This window comes from Protobothrops mucrosquamatus, unplaced genomic scaffold (genome assembly GCF_001527695.2).
Source record: "Protobothrops mucrosquamatus isolate PMUCROS unplaced genomic scaffold, P.Mucros_1.0 scaffold9, whole genome shotgun sequence".
Lineage (NCBI taxonomy): Eukaryota > Metazoa > Chordata > Lepidosauria > Squamata > Viperidae > Protobothrops > Protobothrops mucrosquamatus.
This window is the reverse complement of record NW_015386396.1, coordinates 934,128-950,555: the sequence shown is the minus strand read 5'-3', so window position 1 is coordinate 950,555 and position 16,428 is coordinate 934,128. Positions and strand designations below refer to the sequence as shown.

At 40.1% G+C, this 16,428-nt stretch overlaps 1 protein-coding gene across 1 annotated transcript in view; it reads right to left on the bottom strand.

The window, feature by feature from the left end:
• MAP2K6 (mitogen-activated protein kinase kinase 6) overlaps positions 1–16,428 on the bottom strand; it is a 36,161-nt gene that overhangs the window by 14,733 nt on the left and 5,000 nt on the right. The window contains exons 5-9 of the mRNA XM_015810364.1: positions 11,362–11,428; positions 3,757–3,805; positions 2,658–2,771; positions 2,041–2,160; positions 567–683 (exon numbers count right to left, since the gene is read on the bottom strand). Coding sequence (XP_015665850.1) covers positions 567–683; positions 2,041–2,160; positions 2,658–2,771; positions 3,757–3,805; positions 11,362–11,428 — 467 coding nt within the window. The remainder of the gene's footprint in view (positions 1–566; positions 684–2,040; positions 2,161–2,657; positions 2,772–3,756; positions 3,806–11,361; positions 11,429–16,428) is intronic.

The window sequence follows — 16,428 nt, the reverse complement described above, 5'->3', positions numbered from 1 at the left end:
CTCCCCCCCCCCCCCCCACTTTCATCCCCAGTGCTTTTGGAAAAGGTATAAGAATCTTAACTGGAGTCAGCTAAGCAAAACATAAATACAATTCTTTCTCTCTTTTTTTAGGCTTTTATTTTTTGGTTTGGGGTTTAATTTTTACTTTTACAAAACAAATAGGAATGCCTTCATATTTCACAAAACTCTGCCCCAAAAGGGGCATTGTCTTACCTGAACGCCTTTTCTCAGCACAAAGAGAAAACCTTAACACCTGGCAGGCAATTTTCTGTACAAAGATTCTGCCTTGGATATGAACCAAAGTGGTTCATGCCTGAAGCAGGCAAAGTAAGGCCAAATCAAGTTTTATCTTCAATATCTAACCTACTAATTAAAAGAAACAATCTCTTAAAAAGCACCGTACACGTGATCCCCATTTAGTTAACAACAGCAACTGGGAATGCCAGAACTGCTGTTGCTAAGCAGTGTGGTCATACTGTTTTTGTTTTTTTTCTGACTTACAACCACACTGATGTTAAATCATTTTTTGGAAGAGAATTACAATTTTTAAGAAGTAGAGCACTTACAGAGACAGCTATTTTCCCTAAAATATCCTCAGGAATCGTTAAGCCTCTGTCAATGACTTGCTTGTAGAATTTGTCCAGCGAGGTATCCATCAATTCCATACAAATCCACACATCACCCTAGACAAATGGGAGTTGGTGAAGGGGGAACACATAAGTGATCATGAGCTTTGACCAGTTTCCATCACCAAAACGTATCTTTACCAAAACACATATGCACTGCCTCCAAAGCTTTCTTGTCAACTAATATTAGATTTTTAATAAGGCCTCCTACCACACACGACAGACTTTAGAGCAGGGGTTCCCAACCAGGGGTGCAAGACGATGTTCCAGGGGGTGCGAAAACTTGAGTTTTCAAAATTATAGTGTATATGCATAATTCGTTGCCGTTATTTCGAACTTTTGTAAGGGGTGCGAGAATGTATCAGAAGCGTTCTAGGGGTGTGGGGTATAGAAAAAGTTGGGAACCACTGCTTTAGAGTGACCTGTGGGTGCTAGAATGTGTTAAAGGTTCCTTTCCTGTTGTGTGGAATGTGAATTGTTTAGATTGACCGATTGAAAAAATGAGCAATAGAAGCGTGGAGAAAAGGCACCAGAAATTAGATAATAGTACAAAGAGAAAATACATCATTTACAAACTGCTCCTCAGACAGAAACTCTGTTTGATCAATAACATTCAACTAGAGAGAGGTCTACCTTTTAAACCACTGTTTAACTTGATTGTTTCTGAAAAGGATGAAAGATATAGCAAGAACATTCTGGTGGCCATTTTTTGGGGTTTTTTTTTTTAAGATTTTGCTATTTTAAAAGTCTAGCATCATAGTCTGATACACTAAGACAGCCATAGTTAATGCAGTCCAACAAATATCAGAGATGCCAAAAACGTAACTTTTCTTTAGTGAGATGATTTGGGAAAATACCTCTTCTGCTATTTTTCATTGTTGGATGAAAACACATACTATTCCACTGAGCTTTTCACCTTCTAGGTCAAATGAAATTTTTGTTGTTCAGAACTTTCTGTCCATGCCTGGGTTTTTTGTATATACTGAAGATATTTTGTATCAACCGAATTGTCTCCTGGGGTCGCACTGTAGCAACTGGTTGTGCCCAATTTGGAAATGATTTAAAGAAGAGCTTTGGATTTTATGTGACCACGGCAAGCTCTCTGCTAGTTATTAAAGCAGTCCATCTTTTTTCACAAGAAGGCTACAAGCCCCCTTCTGAATAATCTTTAGCAATTGCAGACTGAAGTATTTTGGTTGTTCTAATCTAAGACATATTAAATAATAGGATGGGACAGAATTTGAGGAACTGAAATCCATGCATTATTTGGTTTCAGATCCAATCAGTTGCCAAATGAAGGACAAGCTAGGAACAGCCCAATAGGTTGCCCACTCCCAGGTTAAATGACCATCCAGCTTATTTAGTATAATTTTCTGTGTCCTAGGTAAAAATGTGAGAAGGTCATAAGTCCTACCTCCCGAAACAGCGCACCATAGAACGTGACAGTAAAATGACAGTCTACTGTTCTCATAGAGATGTCCAAGTCCATCAATAGCCTCTTCTGTTCCTGGCTATTCACTGTTGCTCGGATTCGCTGGAAAACAGAGCCAGTTTAAAAGTTCACTCTTCCTTTTCTTAAAACACAGATACTTTATCAGACAACCACCTGGCAGTCACAAAAGCTAGAAAAATCAGAACGATGACATTCCCTCAGAGAGATCTTACCAGATGCAAACCTTCTCTTCCTGATTTTATTGGATGGGCAGAATCAACCAAAGAGATAGTTTCAGACCTGTCCAGGCCATCAGCCGTGTAGGGGCTTAAACACGGTAACTAACATTTGAATCACACTGCAAAACTAACTGACTGCATGTGCGTGAATACAGACAACTTACAACTCACCAATGTACAAATAAGCCAGACTCTTATTTATTTGGGGCTTTCAAAACTGAATGAAATTTGATCATTACACTTGTTCCTTGCAGTTCACAATATGGCCTGATCTCATCCACCTTACTGTTTCGAAATCCTGAAGAACAGCTGGGGTGAATTTGGATGGTTAATGCACACCAAGAGAGAATCTTACTCTACCTTCACTGCCATTATTTGCCCGCTGGGCATATGTCGCATCATCTCTACCACCCCATATGCACCACGTCCTAATTCTGATATTGGCTCCAGGTCATCGGCTTTAACTTCAAAGTTCTATGAAGAAATAAAGCCAAGAAAACAAAACAGAAGTTAAAAGGCAGATCTCCATTCCAATTCAGGCAAAGTAATTCTACATTTTCTTGGACATTGTTTCCCTAAAGGGAAAGAATTAAACACCTGATTTTCAGACATTAAATAGTTTTGTTTTTGCCTGCCTAATCTTTTGCACAGGGTTTTCCCCCCCTTTCACTAGATTAGAGAAGTGATTTGTACAAGAGATATTCTCTCTTTGGAACTCAAAAGGATAGTAGTTCATTGTCATCCCTCTTCCATTTTCCCAGATCACTTCAGATGTAACTCAGCGCCAGATTTCACCACCGGTGAGAAATACAGGTGGAGGGGCATTGTGGACAAGCACTCTGGATCATGGGCAGGTGTGAGGATGCTGGAGGGGGAGGGGTATCACAGGCAAGGGGTAGGCAGGCACTGCAAAGTGCAGTTGGATGAAAAAGCAGCAGAAACAGGAACAACTTTCAATTTCCCAATGGCTTTCCCATTGATTTTGCTTACTGGAAGTCGTCAGAAAACACTGGAAAACACAATCATTTGACTATGACTTGCTGTAATGTCATAACTGCAAGGTGGGCACCGAACATCGCCATCATTGGCCGTGGTGGCACTGGGAAAACCAGAGCTCTGAGGACCATTTTTAAGTCCCCATTATCATCTCAATTGTAACTATGAATGGTTGCTGAATGAGTGTCTACCTATATTGATGCTCTTAAAGGAAAGTTAATTCAATGCCCACATCATTTTAAAATGATAAAGCTTTTTGAATGTTGGATTTAATAGATAAAAGATATAATAAATAAAAATGTAAATAATAAGACTGAGAAATAAAATTATATACATACAAAAAGAGAGAGACACACACACACATTTAAGACTACTACATTAAACCCTATTCATTTCTTCATTAATTTCCATCTTAGTCCTCTCAACAAGCACACATGCCCACCATATTTTATCTTCACCATACCTTGTCTCCAATATTAATGCACGCTTTGGAATCCAAATCTCTAGGTGGCCTGTGAAATTAAGAAAAAAAAATGAGAAAATGATCTGATTTGCACTTAAATTCTCCCCTATGAATACCTGTATAGAAAAATGCATTAATCTAGTCAGAGAAGAATCTTTAGAATCTTTAAAAACAATGATCAAGAGAGTTTGAAAACTAATACATTTTTAAATTGTATACTTTAAAAATACAGCTCTTTTAAGAAACTACTTACGCATGTGAGTTTTCTATCAAGTAATTTTTAAAATATGAATGTAAGATTAGAGTTTGTCAATAATCAGCAATCGCAAGAAGTTTTATAACTGTCTCAAGTTTTAAAAATATTTTTAATTATCATATAATAATGATCAATAAAACATTGAACTTTTTTAAAATGTTAAGAACTTTTTAAAAAAAGCAACCGCAGCAACAACTATACAAAAGCAGCAATTATATTATTCAAAGTATAGTATAGACCCCCAAAGTATAGTTTGGGAACAGACATAAATATATTTTAAGCCTAAGAAAATATCTTAAGTGTTAAATACTTAATTGATCTCTTCCATTCTTTATATTACAGATAAATTACTTTGTTAGTCAGTTTAAAAAATGGAAACACAGACAATTTTTAAATATTCTTCGCAATTCAGTTTGGTGGTTAGTAATTTGGTCCCTTTTCACAGACCACCTTTTGAATATTATTATTCAAAATATTATTCTGAAGGTTTTCCCATTCTTCAAAAGCCTCAAAAAGACAAATTTAGATCTGTTATCTCAATGAAGCATCCAGCAAATGACCCAAGGACCATTTTAATTATAAAAATAAAATGGGTGGGTGGAATGAAAACATCCTTCCCCTCTTTTTTCATTTCTGCAGGTATACAAGTTTATGCCTATTTAAAATTAATAAAGGTCTCAAAATGGAGAAAACTCTATGGAACATCTGGGTTGGGAGGCTGGTAGCGAACTAGACCTATTCCTAGAGCAGTGATGGCGAACCTTTTAGAGACCGAGTGCCCAAACTGCAACCCAAAACCCACTTATGTATCGTCAGGTGCCGGGTGGGTGTGGCCCATTGGGTGGTGTGGCCCATTGGGTGGGCGTGGCTGCGGTGGTAACAGCAGACTGGGTGGGACTAAAAAGTTCAATCAATCAATTCCAACTTTGCAAGATTTTTTTTTCCCACGAGAAGTTGAAATTAACTGATTGATTGAACCTTCTCTCTCTCTCTCCCGCTCTCTCCCTCCCTCCCTCCCTCCCTCCCTCTCCCTCTCTCCCTCCCTCCCTCCCTCTCTCTTGTCCAAAGATGTTTTTCGTGGGCATGTGGCTAGCATGGCTATACACCAAAGACTTATAGAATGCTGTTACCTTCCTATCAAAGTGGTACTACTCACATCTGCATGCTTCCAAACTGCTAGATGAGCAAGGAATGGAAGCTCACCCCATTGTGTGGCCAGGGCTGTCAGCTTTCCAATTGACAAGCTCAGCATCTTTAACCGCTGAGCTCCTATAGTATTGTGGTTAAAAGAATAAATAATTCCTCTAACTGAAGAATTTCTCAAAGTATATTTTGCTCACCATAAAAGACCCACATATTATGTTTGGCCTTGATTTCTTGTTGAAGTTAGAGTTCATTATGGCTCCTTTCTGCTAACCATCTGTTTTATTTTAATTGTTCACCTAGAGAGATATACTGTAAATCTTCAATTTTGCTCATTTAATCTGATCTGATGAATTACACGGACAAGTAGGCCTACCTGGAAAATACCTTATTTATCTTGCATTATCCATGACAGGAATAACTCCAAGCAAACTGAGCACTGATAAACTTTGCCATAAATCTGTTCTTTTACAAAGGGTCAGCAATGTTTCTTTTTAAAAGGACTCCTATACTTAATGTCAACTATAACTTAACACAGAAAAAATCAGAAGATGCTAATGAATGAAGGCGAACACACATATCCTAGGATAATGTTGCAGGATCCAATCTGGGTTGGTCATCCGGACAAGAGGTTTTGTCTTCAAAGCTTTTGGACTCATGCTGGAGCCCATCTTCAGGCAACCTCTCTCTAGCAGAATGTGTGCTGTTCGGTGTGTGGTATTTATAGTGCCTGTTGTAAGTGGCTTTTTAGATATTGATTGGGGTGTGTTGATGACTGACTTTTAAGTCGTTGGTTGTTGTTTGCTTGTGCTGCCCAGCCCTCGTCTTCTAAGTACTTTGTAGGCTGGTGGTAAATCAGCACTCCTGTTGACTGACGAGGGGCCTGTTTCCCAGGCTTCAATCACTTCCCTGGCTGTTTTTGTGCCTGCTCGTCCAACAATCTTCATCAGTGCAAAGTTGAATGTGTGTCCTTGTTCACTGCAGTGAGAGGCTACCAATGAGTTTGGGTCTCCTCGTCTGACCGCTCACTTGTGTTCTTGCAATCTGGTGGTTAGCTTCTTCCTCGTCTGTTTTATATAGTTCTACATCAGAATACTATATGACAGGGTGACAACCCACTGTAGTACCCAGGAAGCCAAACAGCTGGGAGCAGGTACCTACGTGAACAATTCAAGCAGAATGGGTATCCACAATCATTTGTCACAAGATGTCTGTGCAACATGGTGGGGAGAGAAAGGAAGAAACAAGGTACAAGACCAACCACATGGCACACCCCTGTCATACATCAAAAACATTTTGGAAGCTGTAGAATGCAGCTTCCGAGATCTGCAGGTGGGCATCGCACACCTCCCAGAGGCTACCATACGAGGACAAATTAATGCATTGCAAAGATTGCTTGGAGGTGGGAGATACTTCCAATGTAATCTACCAAATCCCCTGCATGGATTGCCCCTGTAACTATGTAGGACAGACTGGAAGGAAGCTAACCACCAGATTGCAAGAACACAAGCAAGCGGTCAAACAAGGATACCCGAACTCATTGGTAGCCTCACACTACAATGAACAAGGACACACATTCAACTTTGCAGAAACCAAGATTGTTGGACGAGCAGGCACAAAAACAGCCAGGGAAGTGATTGAGGTCTGGGAAACAGGCCCCTCGTCAGTCAACAGGAGTGCTGATTTACCACCAGCCTATCAAGTACTTAGAAGGCGAGGGCTGGGCAGCACAAGCAAACGACAACCAAGGACTTAAAAGCCAGCCGGTCAACATACCCTAATCAACATCTAAAAAGCCACTTACAACAGGCACTATAAATACCACACACAGAACAGCATACATTCTGCTAGAGAGAGGTTGCCTGAAGATGGGCTCCAGCATGGGTTTGAAAGCTCAGAAGAGAAAACCTCTGATCCCAGTGACTGACTTGGATCCTGCAGAAGATGTTAAGCTGAATTCCTCAATGTAATCCAAACTCCATGTGCCCATGAATTTTCAACTTCTGATATCAACAGAAACTTGCTTATGGTATTTCATTTCTTAAATTGTTCATTTTTTTAAAAAAAAGAAAAGGCTGCTTAAATAACTCAGAACTCCTAAATAGCAATACTGAAAAATATATTCACCGTCTGTTTTAAACTAACATTAGAATAGTTTTTAACTTCCATGAATGTTTCAGAGCTAAATTCTGATACTGGGGTAAATATGAAACAGCTATCAATCATCATTACTCCCTATCTAGTTCCCAATCAGCAGCTGCTAGTAATGTGAAGTGGGGAAATCTGCATCACAACCTGCAGTGAATTCCAGCAGATATTCCACAGAACTGGAATGGACCAGTTTTTAGATATTACCGTCACATTATACGAGGGAGTAATAAATGACAGCCTGCACACACATGCACACATTCATATATATATGCAGACACAGCTTGTGTCCGTAGCCTTTACGTGTTAGAATAATAGGTTAGGATTAACAGCAGGGAAGGTTAAAGACCCCCTCAAACTTTCCTGACCTAACTGACTTATTAATGTTGCTGATGTTGATTTTATTTAGTGCCCTATATCTGCAAGACATATTGATTATAGTGCAGAAAACTAGGGCAGTGAGTGTTAGTTTATGGTCAGAAAGGACACTGTCACTGAAACTTGAAAAAACAGAAACTTGAAAAAATAGACTGTTAGGGCCTATCAAAACGCTAAAACAGGCTTAAGGAGGCAAGAGGCATGAGGATAGAAACAACAGTATACTCTTGTGATGGGTCACAACAAACAACCAGAAGTGTAACATGTGAACACTGGAACAACTGTATATACACGACACCTTATTTACAGTGGGAAGCCCCTGTAAATCTGTATCAAAGAGTTATTTTTACATAGACTTCATAAATAATCTTGTCCACCTCAATTTATATCTATTGATCATTCTACAGTAGCCTTAAATCTTCCCCATTCCCAAACTGGTAACTTCTTCCCTACCACTGGCATATTTAATGTCGACTGGTGAGACAGCCAGACCTGAGTTGCTATAATTTCCAGACATTTATCAATGACATAGGTACAGCCAACTGAAAGCTAAAGAACGGAGAAGAGAAATAGTTCTGCTCTAGGAAATTGGTCACAAGAGAACATTTAGCCTTAAGACAGTGGTTCTCAACCTTTTTAATGCCGCGACCCCCAAACGGTCGTAAATTGAGGACTAAACCAGTCGTAAGTCGAGGACTAAACCGGTCGTAAGTCGAGGACTAAACTGGTCGTAAGTTGAGGACTACCCAACCGGTCGTAAGTCGAGGACTTTCCCTGCCCGGGAGCGCCGCGCATGCGTGGTTCCGCCCCCTGCGCTGGCCGAGGCGTAGCTGGCAAGTGGCAGAGATGGAGCAGGCTGACCACCAGCTGGCCCAGCCCAAGGGAGGTAAGGCACCCGCCGGAAAAGGGGAAAAAAATGGCGGACAGCCTTGCTTGGCGACCCCCGTGAAATGGTCGATCGACCCCAAATGGGGTCGCGACCCATAGATTGAGAACCGCTGCCTTAAGAAGTTCTTCTATTGGTTGCTAGAGCAGTATCAGGTTCTTGGTGGAGACTGTACTTCTGTTGGTGTTTTGAATGTTTTGTTATCAATTGAAAGAAGAGGGGAGAGGGGAAAAGAAGACGATACTGTATGAAGTCTTAGGAACTGCATCCAAAAGACCCTATAAGCTAAAACAGATCTTTTTGAAAGGAAATACAGCAGACACGGTCAAGAGCAAGTGGAAAAAAGGTTGTTATCCTGTTATCTAACAAATCTGTCAAGGTATCCTCAATTAATCATTAATCCAGCAAATGTCAAGGCTCCAAGTCACTCTCCATGACCCTGCATACTAGGCAAACATTATCTTTTTCCTGGAAGCAGTGGAAAGGATTTTAAGGACTTTCCAGGCCCCAGCAGACCACAAAGCTAACTGAAGACATAACCCAGAAAGCAAGAGACAAGAGGCGAAGAGAAACTTGGTTTTTCTCCTGTTGATTGTTGCAGATCAAGCAAGGAAATATTGCCTGACGTTTTCATCTACGTCACAGCCTTGAAATGAATGAAAACTCCACAACAGAGGAGTCAAAAAGTTCCAAGTACGGAGCTTGTTAGAATGCAATGCAAAAGTAATTCAAAAACCGCTATTTCAATCACAGTTTAATGATTCCCAATATCCTAAAGTGTGATGCAGAAGCTAGCACTCACTAACTGTACTGTGATTTCCCCCCCCCCACACACACACACTTAAAGGTTATCTCCCTGTGCATTATTTTCTGCTGCTTTTTAATCTACCAGTTTGCCTATTTTGAAAAAAATCAGTATTGATAAAGGAGAATATTTGTAACTCCGAGTTGAAGTGAGGGGAGAGCACCAAGGACCCTTCAAAAATATATATGTACTAATTATATAGGTAACTATAGATTTGTAATTTACAGCTAAAATTATGTATCATACCTTTTAAAAACACTTTTATGTGTTTTTTTCTTTTCTTTCACAATACATACATGTATGCATACATTTTTTTATGGTTTCTCTGTCATTATTTTAAAAGTAATAAAAATAATTTTTAAAAAGAAATAAAGAAAGAGCAAGGTCACTTCCAGGCAGATCCTACTTTCTCTACAGGCATAAATGGTAAGTCCGAGAGGACCTTTAAAGCATGGAAGAACTCTGTCTGGGGAAAGTGCTATCCCGTTCTGAGAGAAAGATAATTTCTAAGATGCGACCTCACAGTTAGTCCCTCAATAATTAAGTTCATGGCTGCTATGAACCCCCAAGCTACCTCTGAATCCACAACTAAAGAAGGCAAACTGAAATCCCCAATGTCCTAAGTTCTGGAAACTTTACTACCAAACTGGTCACAGCATCAAGCAGCTCATGTACGGCAGCCTCTTTGTAGCATGAAGGCTGATACACCAGCAGCAGTCCTAGTGTCATGTGTCTGATTAACGAAACACTTAAAAGGACTTTCAGGCATATTTTCTCCTAAAAGCATTTATTAAGGTTACAGAGACGTCAGTACAGCATGGTGGAAATGCTTAGGTCTGGCTTCTTTTCCATTACGCATATACATTCTAAGCATTTCCCGCCCCCTTATTTTGGGGTCATGGTTCACATCTTCCAATCAACTTGGAAGATGTGATTTACTTCTGGTTTCTTTTTCCCGGGTTATCCTTATTCTCCTCCCTTTTTCCCTGTTGCCTGGTTTAACTATAAAAATACCAGACAGTTCTGCATATTGTCAAAGCAAGAATATACAGTATTTGCAGCGTTGACACCTAGCTGATCTCTAGAGCTCAACTTCATGAGCAGGATCTCATATCCGGTTTCTGCAGAAGTAGTAGCCCCAGAAGCCACTGGAGTCCCTCAAATGACAATCACAACACCTCTGCCCCTACCCTTGAGATGCCTGCCAAACAAAACATTGGTGGGCACGCTTCCAAGAGGGGCACCCCACCTCAGCCCCATGTCCTGCAAGGTTCATATAATACATGCAAGGTAGGCATGCACAACTAGATTGTAGATGAGGGAAACTTTATTACAAGCCAAGCATGCATTCAGGACCAACAGTCAGAAACTAGGGCAATTAGGGCTAAAGGGCAGAGAGAGGAAGGGAACATCTGACTATACAGCTCCAGCTGACCCTTGATCAAGCACAGGAGACACAGGAGACAGGCAACTTCACCTACTGGATCATCCAGATGGTCACCAAACCATTCTTAATCCGTGGATTCATGAAACTCTGAACAGTTCTGAAAAAACATCCAGCCAGTTATCAAAGCTCTGCCACCTCTACAAACTTACAGCAACCTACAGTCTAATAAGCCCATAACTCCTATGAGCCTATCCTAAAGATTTCAGGACAGACTCATAGGAGTTAAGGGTTTATTAACATCTTTTCCAGATCTCAGTACCATCATCCAGCTTTTGCAGGGAACATAACACTAATTCCGGGCAACATAAGCCCACTGAATTAGCACATACCTCCTTAGTTCTCATCAAAAGTTCTCTTTGCTCTCACTTTTAATCAAACACAGCACTTGCAACAAAGGAGAGCTGATAAGCCACTCTAGCAGCTCTGTTAGAATCTGCTGAAACTCATGGAATTAAGAGAGGATTGAGGTTGAATTGCTCCAGCCCTCTTCTCTCGCTGTGTCCCCCACCCAACCCACCATAACAATATTAAGGTATACATACGTTGAGCTTGTCTGTGGTTGTTCAAATGCTTCTTTAGGAATTTTCAAGCCTGGATTTTTCTTCTTGCCTGAGAAAATTTTTAAAAATGCATTAATTTTTTTAAATTAAGGTTTAGCCTCGTCTTGCAAAGTCTGCCCTAGACATCAATCACTTTTCTTGAGGAATACTTGAGAGTACACGATTCAGCATATACGGTCCTTTACTAAAACTTACTTTCTGCCTCAGTAAGTCCTAATATATTTAGGAATCTATCTGCAATACAGTAATCTCAATACTGTATTCGGGATGGCAGAATGATCTACCATAACCCACCATTTCTTAGAAAGACTCAATAGAAATCCAAGCCTTACAATGATCAGGAGAAAATGAGACCCTGACAGCGTGCACAGATGATGCGAGTGGAAAACCTGAAAACCCAAATGGATGCCTTCAAAGAAAAGAGCTTTTGCGCAGAGCCTTTTAGTAGCTTGGGATCTTCTCACCCTAATACTTCTTGACCCTAATGTATTTGAACATCTAGGATGCCACAAAGGAACCAAATTACACATATTATTTAAAACTGTATGAATGGAATTTATTCCAAGCACAAAAAAAGGAAAGCTTTATTAGTCAAGATTGATTGGCTTGCATCGAAAGTGTGAGGCTCCAATAATACCCACGTTAATGCTTCCATAAATCTATTTTACTCAAAGAACGTAAAAAGAAGCTACTAGGTGACTTCCAATTACTTTAAATTTGAACGCAGATAGCCCAGAAGCCAAAAAAGATAAACAAGTCAATTTCAGCAAGCAGAACTACCAAAATTGTCTTTTTGCATCCTGCTGTGATTCTATAAGTAGGAGAAAGGACAATTTATTTGGTTTAACACTGAAAAACCTCTGGCCACCAGTTTGGACATCTGTGCCTTCATCATTTTATATATGGCAACAGGCTTCCTTCTGTGACAGTAAGCACAATATTAAAGGCACAGCATGCAACTTTTGCTGAGTAACCCAACAGGCAATGGCAGGAGCCATATCTGACCCTATCGGTTAAAGCAGAGGTCCCCAACCTTTTGGGCACCAGGGACCAGTTCCGTGGAGAAAGGTTTTTCCATGGCCAGAGAGTGTGTGGTTTTGTGTGCTGCCTGCATCCCACGGATGGGGCTTTGCTTGTTTGTGCAGACTGGTTGCTGGCATGCTGTGGCCCGGTACCGGTCCGCAGACCAGGGGTTGGGGACCCCCGGTTAAAGAACTTAGTTTCTTGGTGAAGTCTAAGAAGAGGCCATTGCTCTGCCTTATGGAACATCCTTGCCACAGAGGTGATGTTAGCCCCCCAACTCCCCTGGTCTTCCAGAAGAGCATGAAGACCTGGCTCTGTCAACTCACATGGGATGGTTGGTACCTTGAAGGCACTCCCTCTGCGTTTTCACTTATCTTTTTACCTTTGTTTTTCCTTGTTCCTTTTCTTTCTTTTAGGTCTATTTTAATTGTATCTCCTTATATGGTTTTATGATCTTTACTTTTTTTATCCATTTTGAATGGATAACATCATCATCATCGTGAGCCTTTACTTGTAACCGGCCCACAGTCACTTGGAAAGTGAGATGGGCAGTGTCTAGATTTGATTAAATAAATAAATTTTAAGAAGGATTCTCAAGCCTGCCCCTTTCCCAGGACAGAGCTGTCTTTTACTTTTCCCTTAATAGCTCTTGCACATCTTTGTCAAGGTTAACTCCATATTATGCTACAGCAGTTTCCATTCCTTTTTAGAGTTAAAAATGCAAAAAAAATATACAGGTAATTCTCGACTTATGACCACAAATTTCTGTTGCTAAACAAGACAGTTGTTAAGTAAGCTTTATCTAATTTTAAAACCTTTCTTACTACAGTTGTTAAGTGAATCATTGCAGTTCTCAAGTTAGTAACACATTTATTAAGTGAATCTGGCTTCCCCCATTGACATTGCTTGTTGGAAGGTCACAAAAGGTGATCATATGACCCCAGGACACTGTAATGGTCATAAATATGAGTCAGTTGCCAAGCATCTGAATTTTGATCACATGACTGGGGGTGCTGCAATGGTTATTAGTGTGAAAAACAATCATAAAACACTTTTTTCAGTGCCATTGTAACTTTGAACAGTCATTAAAAGAATGGTTGTAAGTCAAGGACTATCTGTAACAAAACAATGGATCTCGGAGTCCTAGTGGACCATCACTTAAATATGAGCCAGCAGTGTGCTGCAGCTGCCAAAACAGCCAACACAGTGCAGGGCTGCATTAACAGAGGGAAAGAATCAAGATCACGTGAAGTATTAATACCACTTTACAATGCCTTGGTAAGGCCACACTTGGAATACTGCATCCAGTTTTGGTCACCACAATGTAAAAAAGATGTTGAGACTCTAGGAAGAGTACAGAGAAGAGCAACAAAGATGATTAGGGGACTGGAGGCTAAAGCATATAAGGAACGGCTGCTGGAATTGGGTATGTCTAGTTTAATGAAGAGAAGGACGAGGGGGGACATGATAGCAGTGTTCCAATATCTCAGGGGCTGCCACAAAGAAGAGGGAGTCAAGCTATTCTCCAAAGCACCTGAAGGCAGGACANGACAAGAAGCAACGGGTGGAAACTAATCAAGGAGAGAAGCAACCTAGAACTAAGGAGAAACTTCCTGACAGTTAGAACAATTAACCAGTGGAACAACCTGCCTCCAGAAGCGGTGAATGCTCCAACACTGGAAGTTTTTAAGAAGAGACTGGACAGCCATTTGTCCGAAATGGTATAGGGTTTCCTGCCTGAGCAGGGGATTGGACTAGGTGACCTCCAAGGTCCCTTCCAACATTATCATCATCATCATCATCATCATCATCATCATCATCATCATCATCATTATTATTACAATACAAAATAATAACAAAAGTTACAAGACAAGAAAAAGACAAAGAGCATCATGAACAAAACATCCAAGCTCAGCCAAGATGGGGGGTTCTAAGTTATAGTATGCTTCCTCCCAGGGCTTTCTTAGTAAGCCAAGTTTTAACTTCTATTCTGAAAATACAAATTGGGGGCTAGTCTGATCTTGCATAACAAGCATTTCCTAAATATAGGCAACTCTGTTTCCATATTCTGGTGTTCTGGTTTGCAGCTACCAGACATCCATTAATTGGCAGCAAAGAGTTACACAAAAGCAAACAATTAAAAAAAATTAAAAAAATTACTCAGGTGTACTAGATCAACTGGCTAAGTATCTTAGAAGATCTGTAATCATGGTTTTACTGACTGTGGCTTTTAAGGGGAAAAATAATAGGAGCTATTTGAGAAGTACAATCTACACAAGTAGATCACTCTCTTCCAACAGTTTTGGGGAACATAGTTAAAATGTCAACCATGATTGTCAGGGATGTTTCTTCTTACTACTCAGTATACTATATTGTTTCCAATATTATAGTATCTCAAGAGATACAGAATACATAAAATGCACCAGAAAAATAATAAACTGTTAAAAACATGCACAGGAGGAAGGAGAGGAAAATGAAAACAAAACAAAACTGATCAGGGCGTCACCTGATAGTGTGGCAATAAATCTCTCTCAAGAAACACAAACACACATGTAGGAGCTTAGCTGTAGAAGAGTCAAGGCCGTGGTTCAGCTTCCCATAGATAAGTTTGTTTCTTTTTTAGGCAGATGTGAGGAAAAACTCTTACAATGATGATCAGTCACTGCAGAATCTGGGAATCTAGCCATATTTATACATCAGTTCAAGAGTGTAAACTCTACATCTTCTTATTCGTAAGCGAAAGTCCACTCATTTTTCAGCTCTGGAGGCTAACAGCACCTGCAGTGTCTTAACAATGACACTTTTTTTCCCACTTTAGCCAACTTCAACCTCCCTGGTTCCATGTTACAGGTATTCCTTGACTTACCACAATTGAGTCCAAAATTTCCATTGTTAAGCTAAGACAGTTGTCAAGTGAATTTTGCCCCATTTTATGACCTTTCTTTCCACTGTTGTTAAGGGAATCACTGAAGTTGTTAAAGTTAGTAACGTGGTTAATTAAGTGAATCTGGCTTCCCCATTGACTTTATATTATATTATACTTTCTCATTGTGACAGCATCCTCACTGGGAGAAAAATAACCCAAAATCTCTCCAACTCTAAAGACCCTTCAAAATTTAAAGCCCCAACTAACATAGGCTAATGTATAGGACACGATACACCCTTTAATCTCAGACTAAGAGATAAGCAGCCTTGATATTGATGAAGTGACCTCTGATGAAGTTTGGCCTCAGGACATGATTGTCCAACTACAGAGAAATATCACCCACTCTGGAATCTGGTGGATTCTTAAATGGAAGTTTTTGTACAAGCCAGAATCGTTGGCCTTATTTATATTCTACATGATTCTCTTACTATAGTTTTACAATATAAGTAGTACTGGCCTACATGACTTTGGCTTCCTACTCTGGTATACCTTGAAGAGCTGACAATACCTCTCCTGAGGAATAGATGATAAGATAGGTTTGCTGTCTAAATAAGCTGCTTTCCAATGTCTGTAATAGGATTGTCTGATCCAGTGAGTCTCTTAGACCCGCATTAGCTGAATCTGCAAGACTTATTGCATTCCTTCGGCTCTCATTTCAAACATTTACACCCTTAGACTAAACAAGAGCCACTGAGGAAAGGTGCTTTCTGGCCAAATCTTCAGATCCCCACTCACATAAAATAAACTGAGAAACAAAACAGCCATTTGTCTTTCAGAGGAATCTGGCACAGGATGACTGGAGGTCTGGGCCTCACAAATGTATTTTTCCTCTCAGATCACTAAAGACCTGAATGGAGCTTCAATTCTTCTGAAATAAAGCAAATAGCAGCCTAGTCAATCTCATTTATAGTACTTCTGGCATATCATCTTCTGACACCTGAAAAGAATGATATGTGCAGGGTTTGGGGAAATACAATCTTCTCATGCTACTGAACTACATTGTTTTCATGTATTGAGTTGTTTCTTTAAGTTAAACTCCTTTATGAAGCCATTCTTTATGAGGCCCTAACATTAAGTCCCTTTCAAACAAACTACCTCTG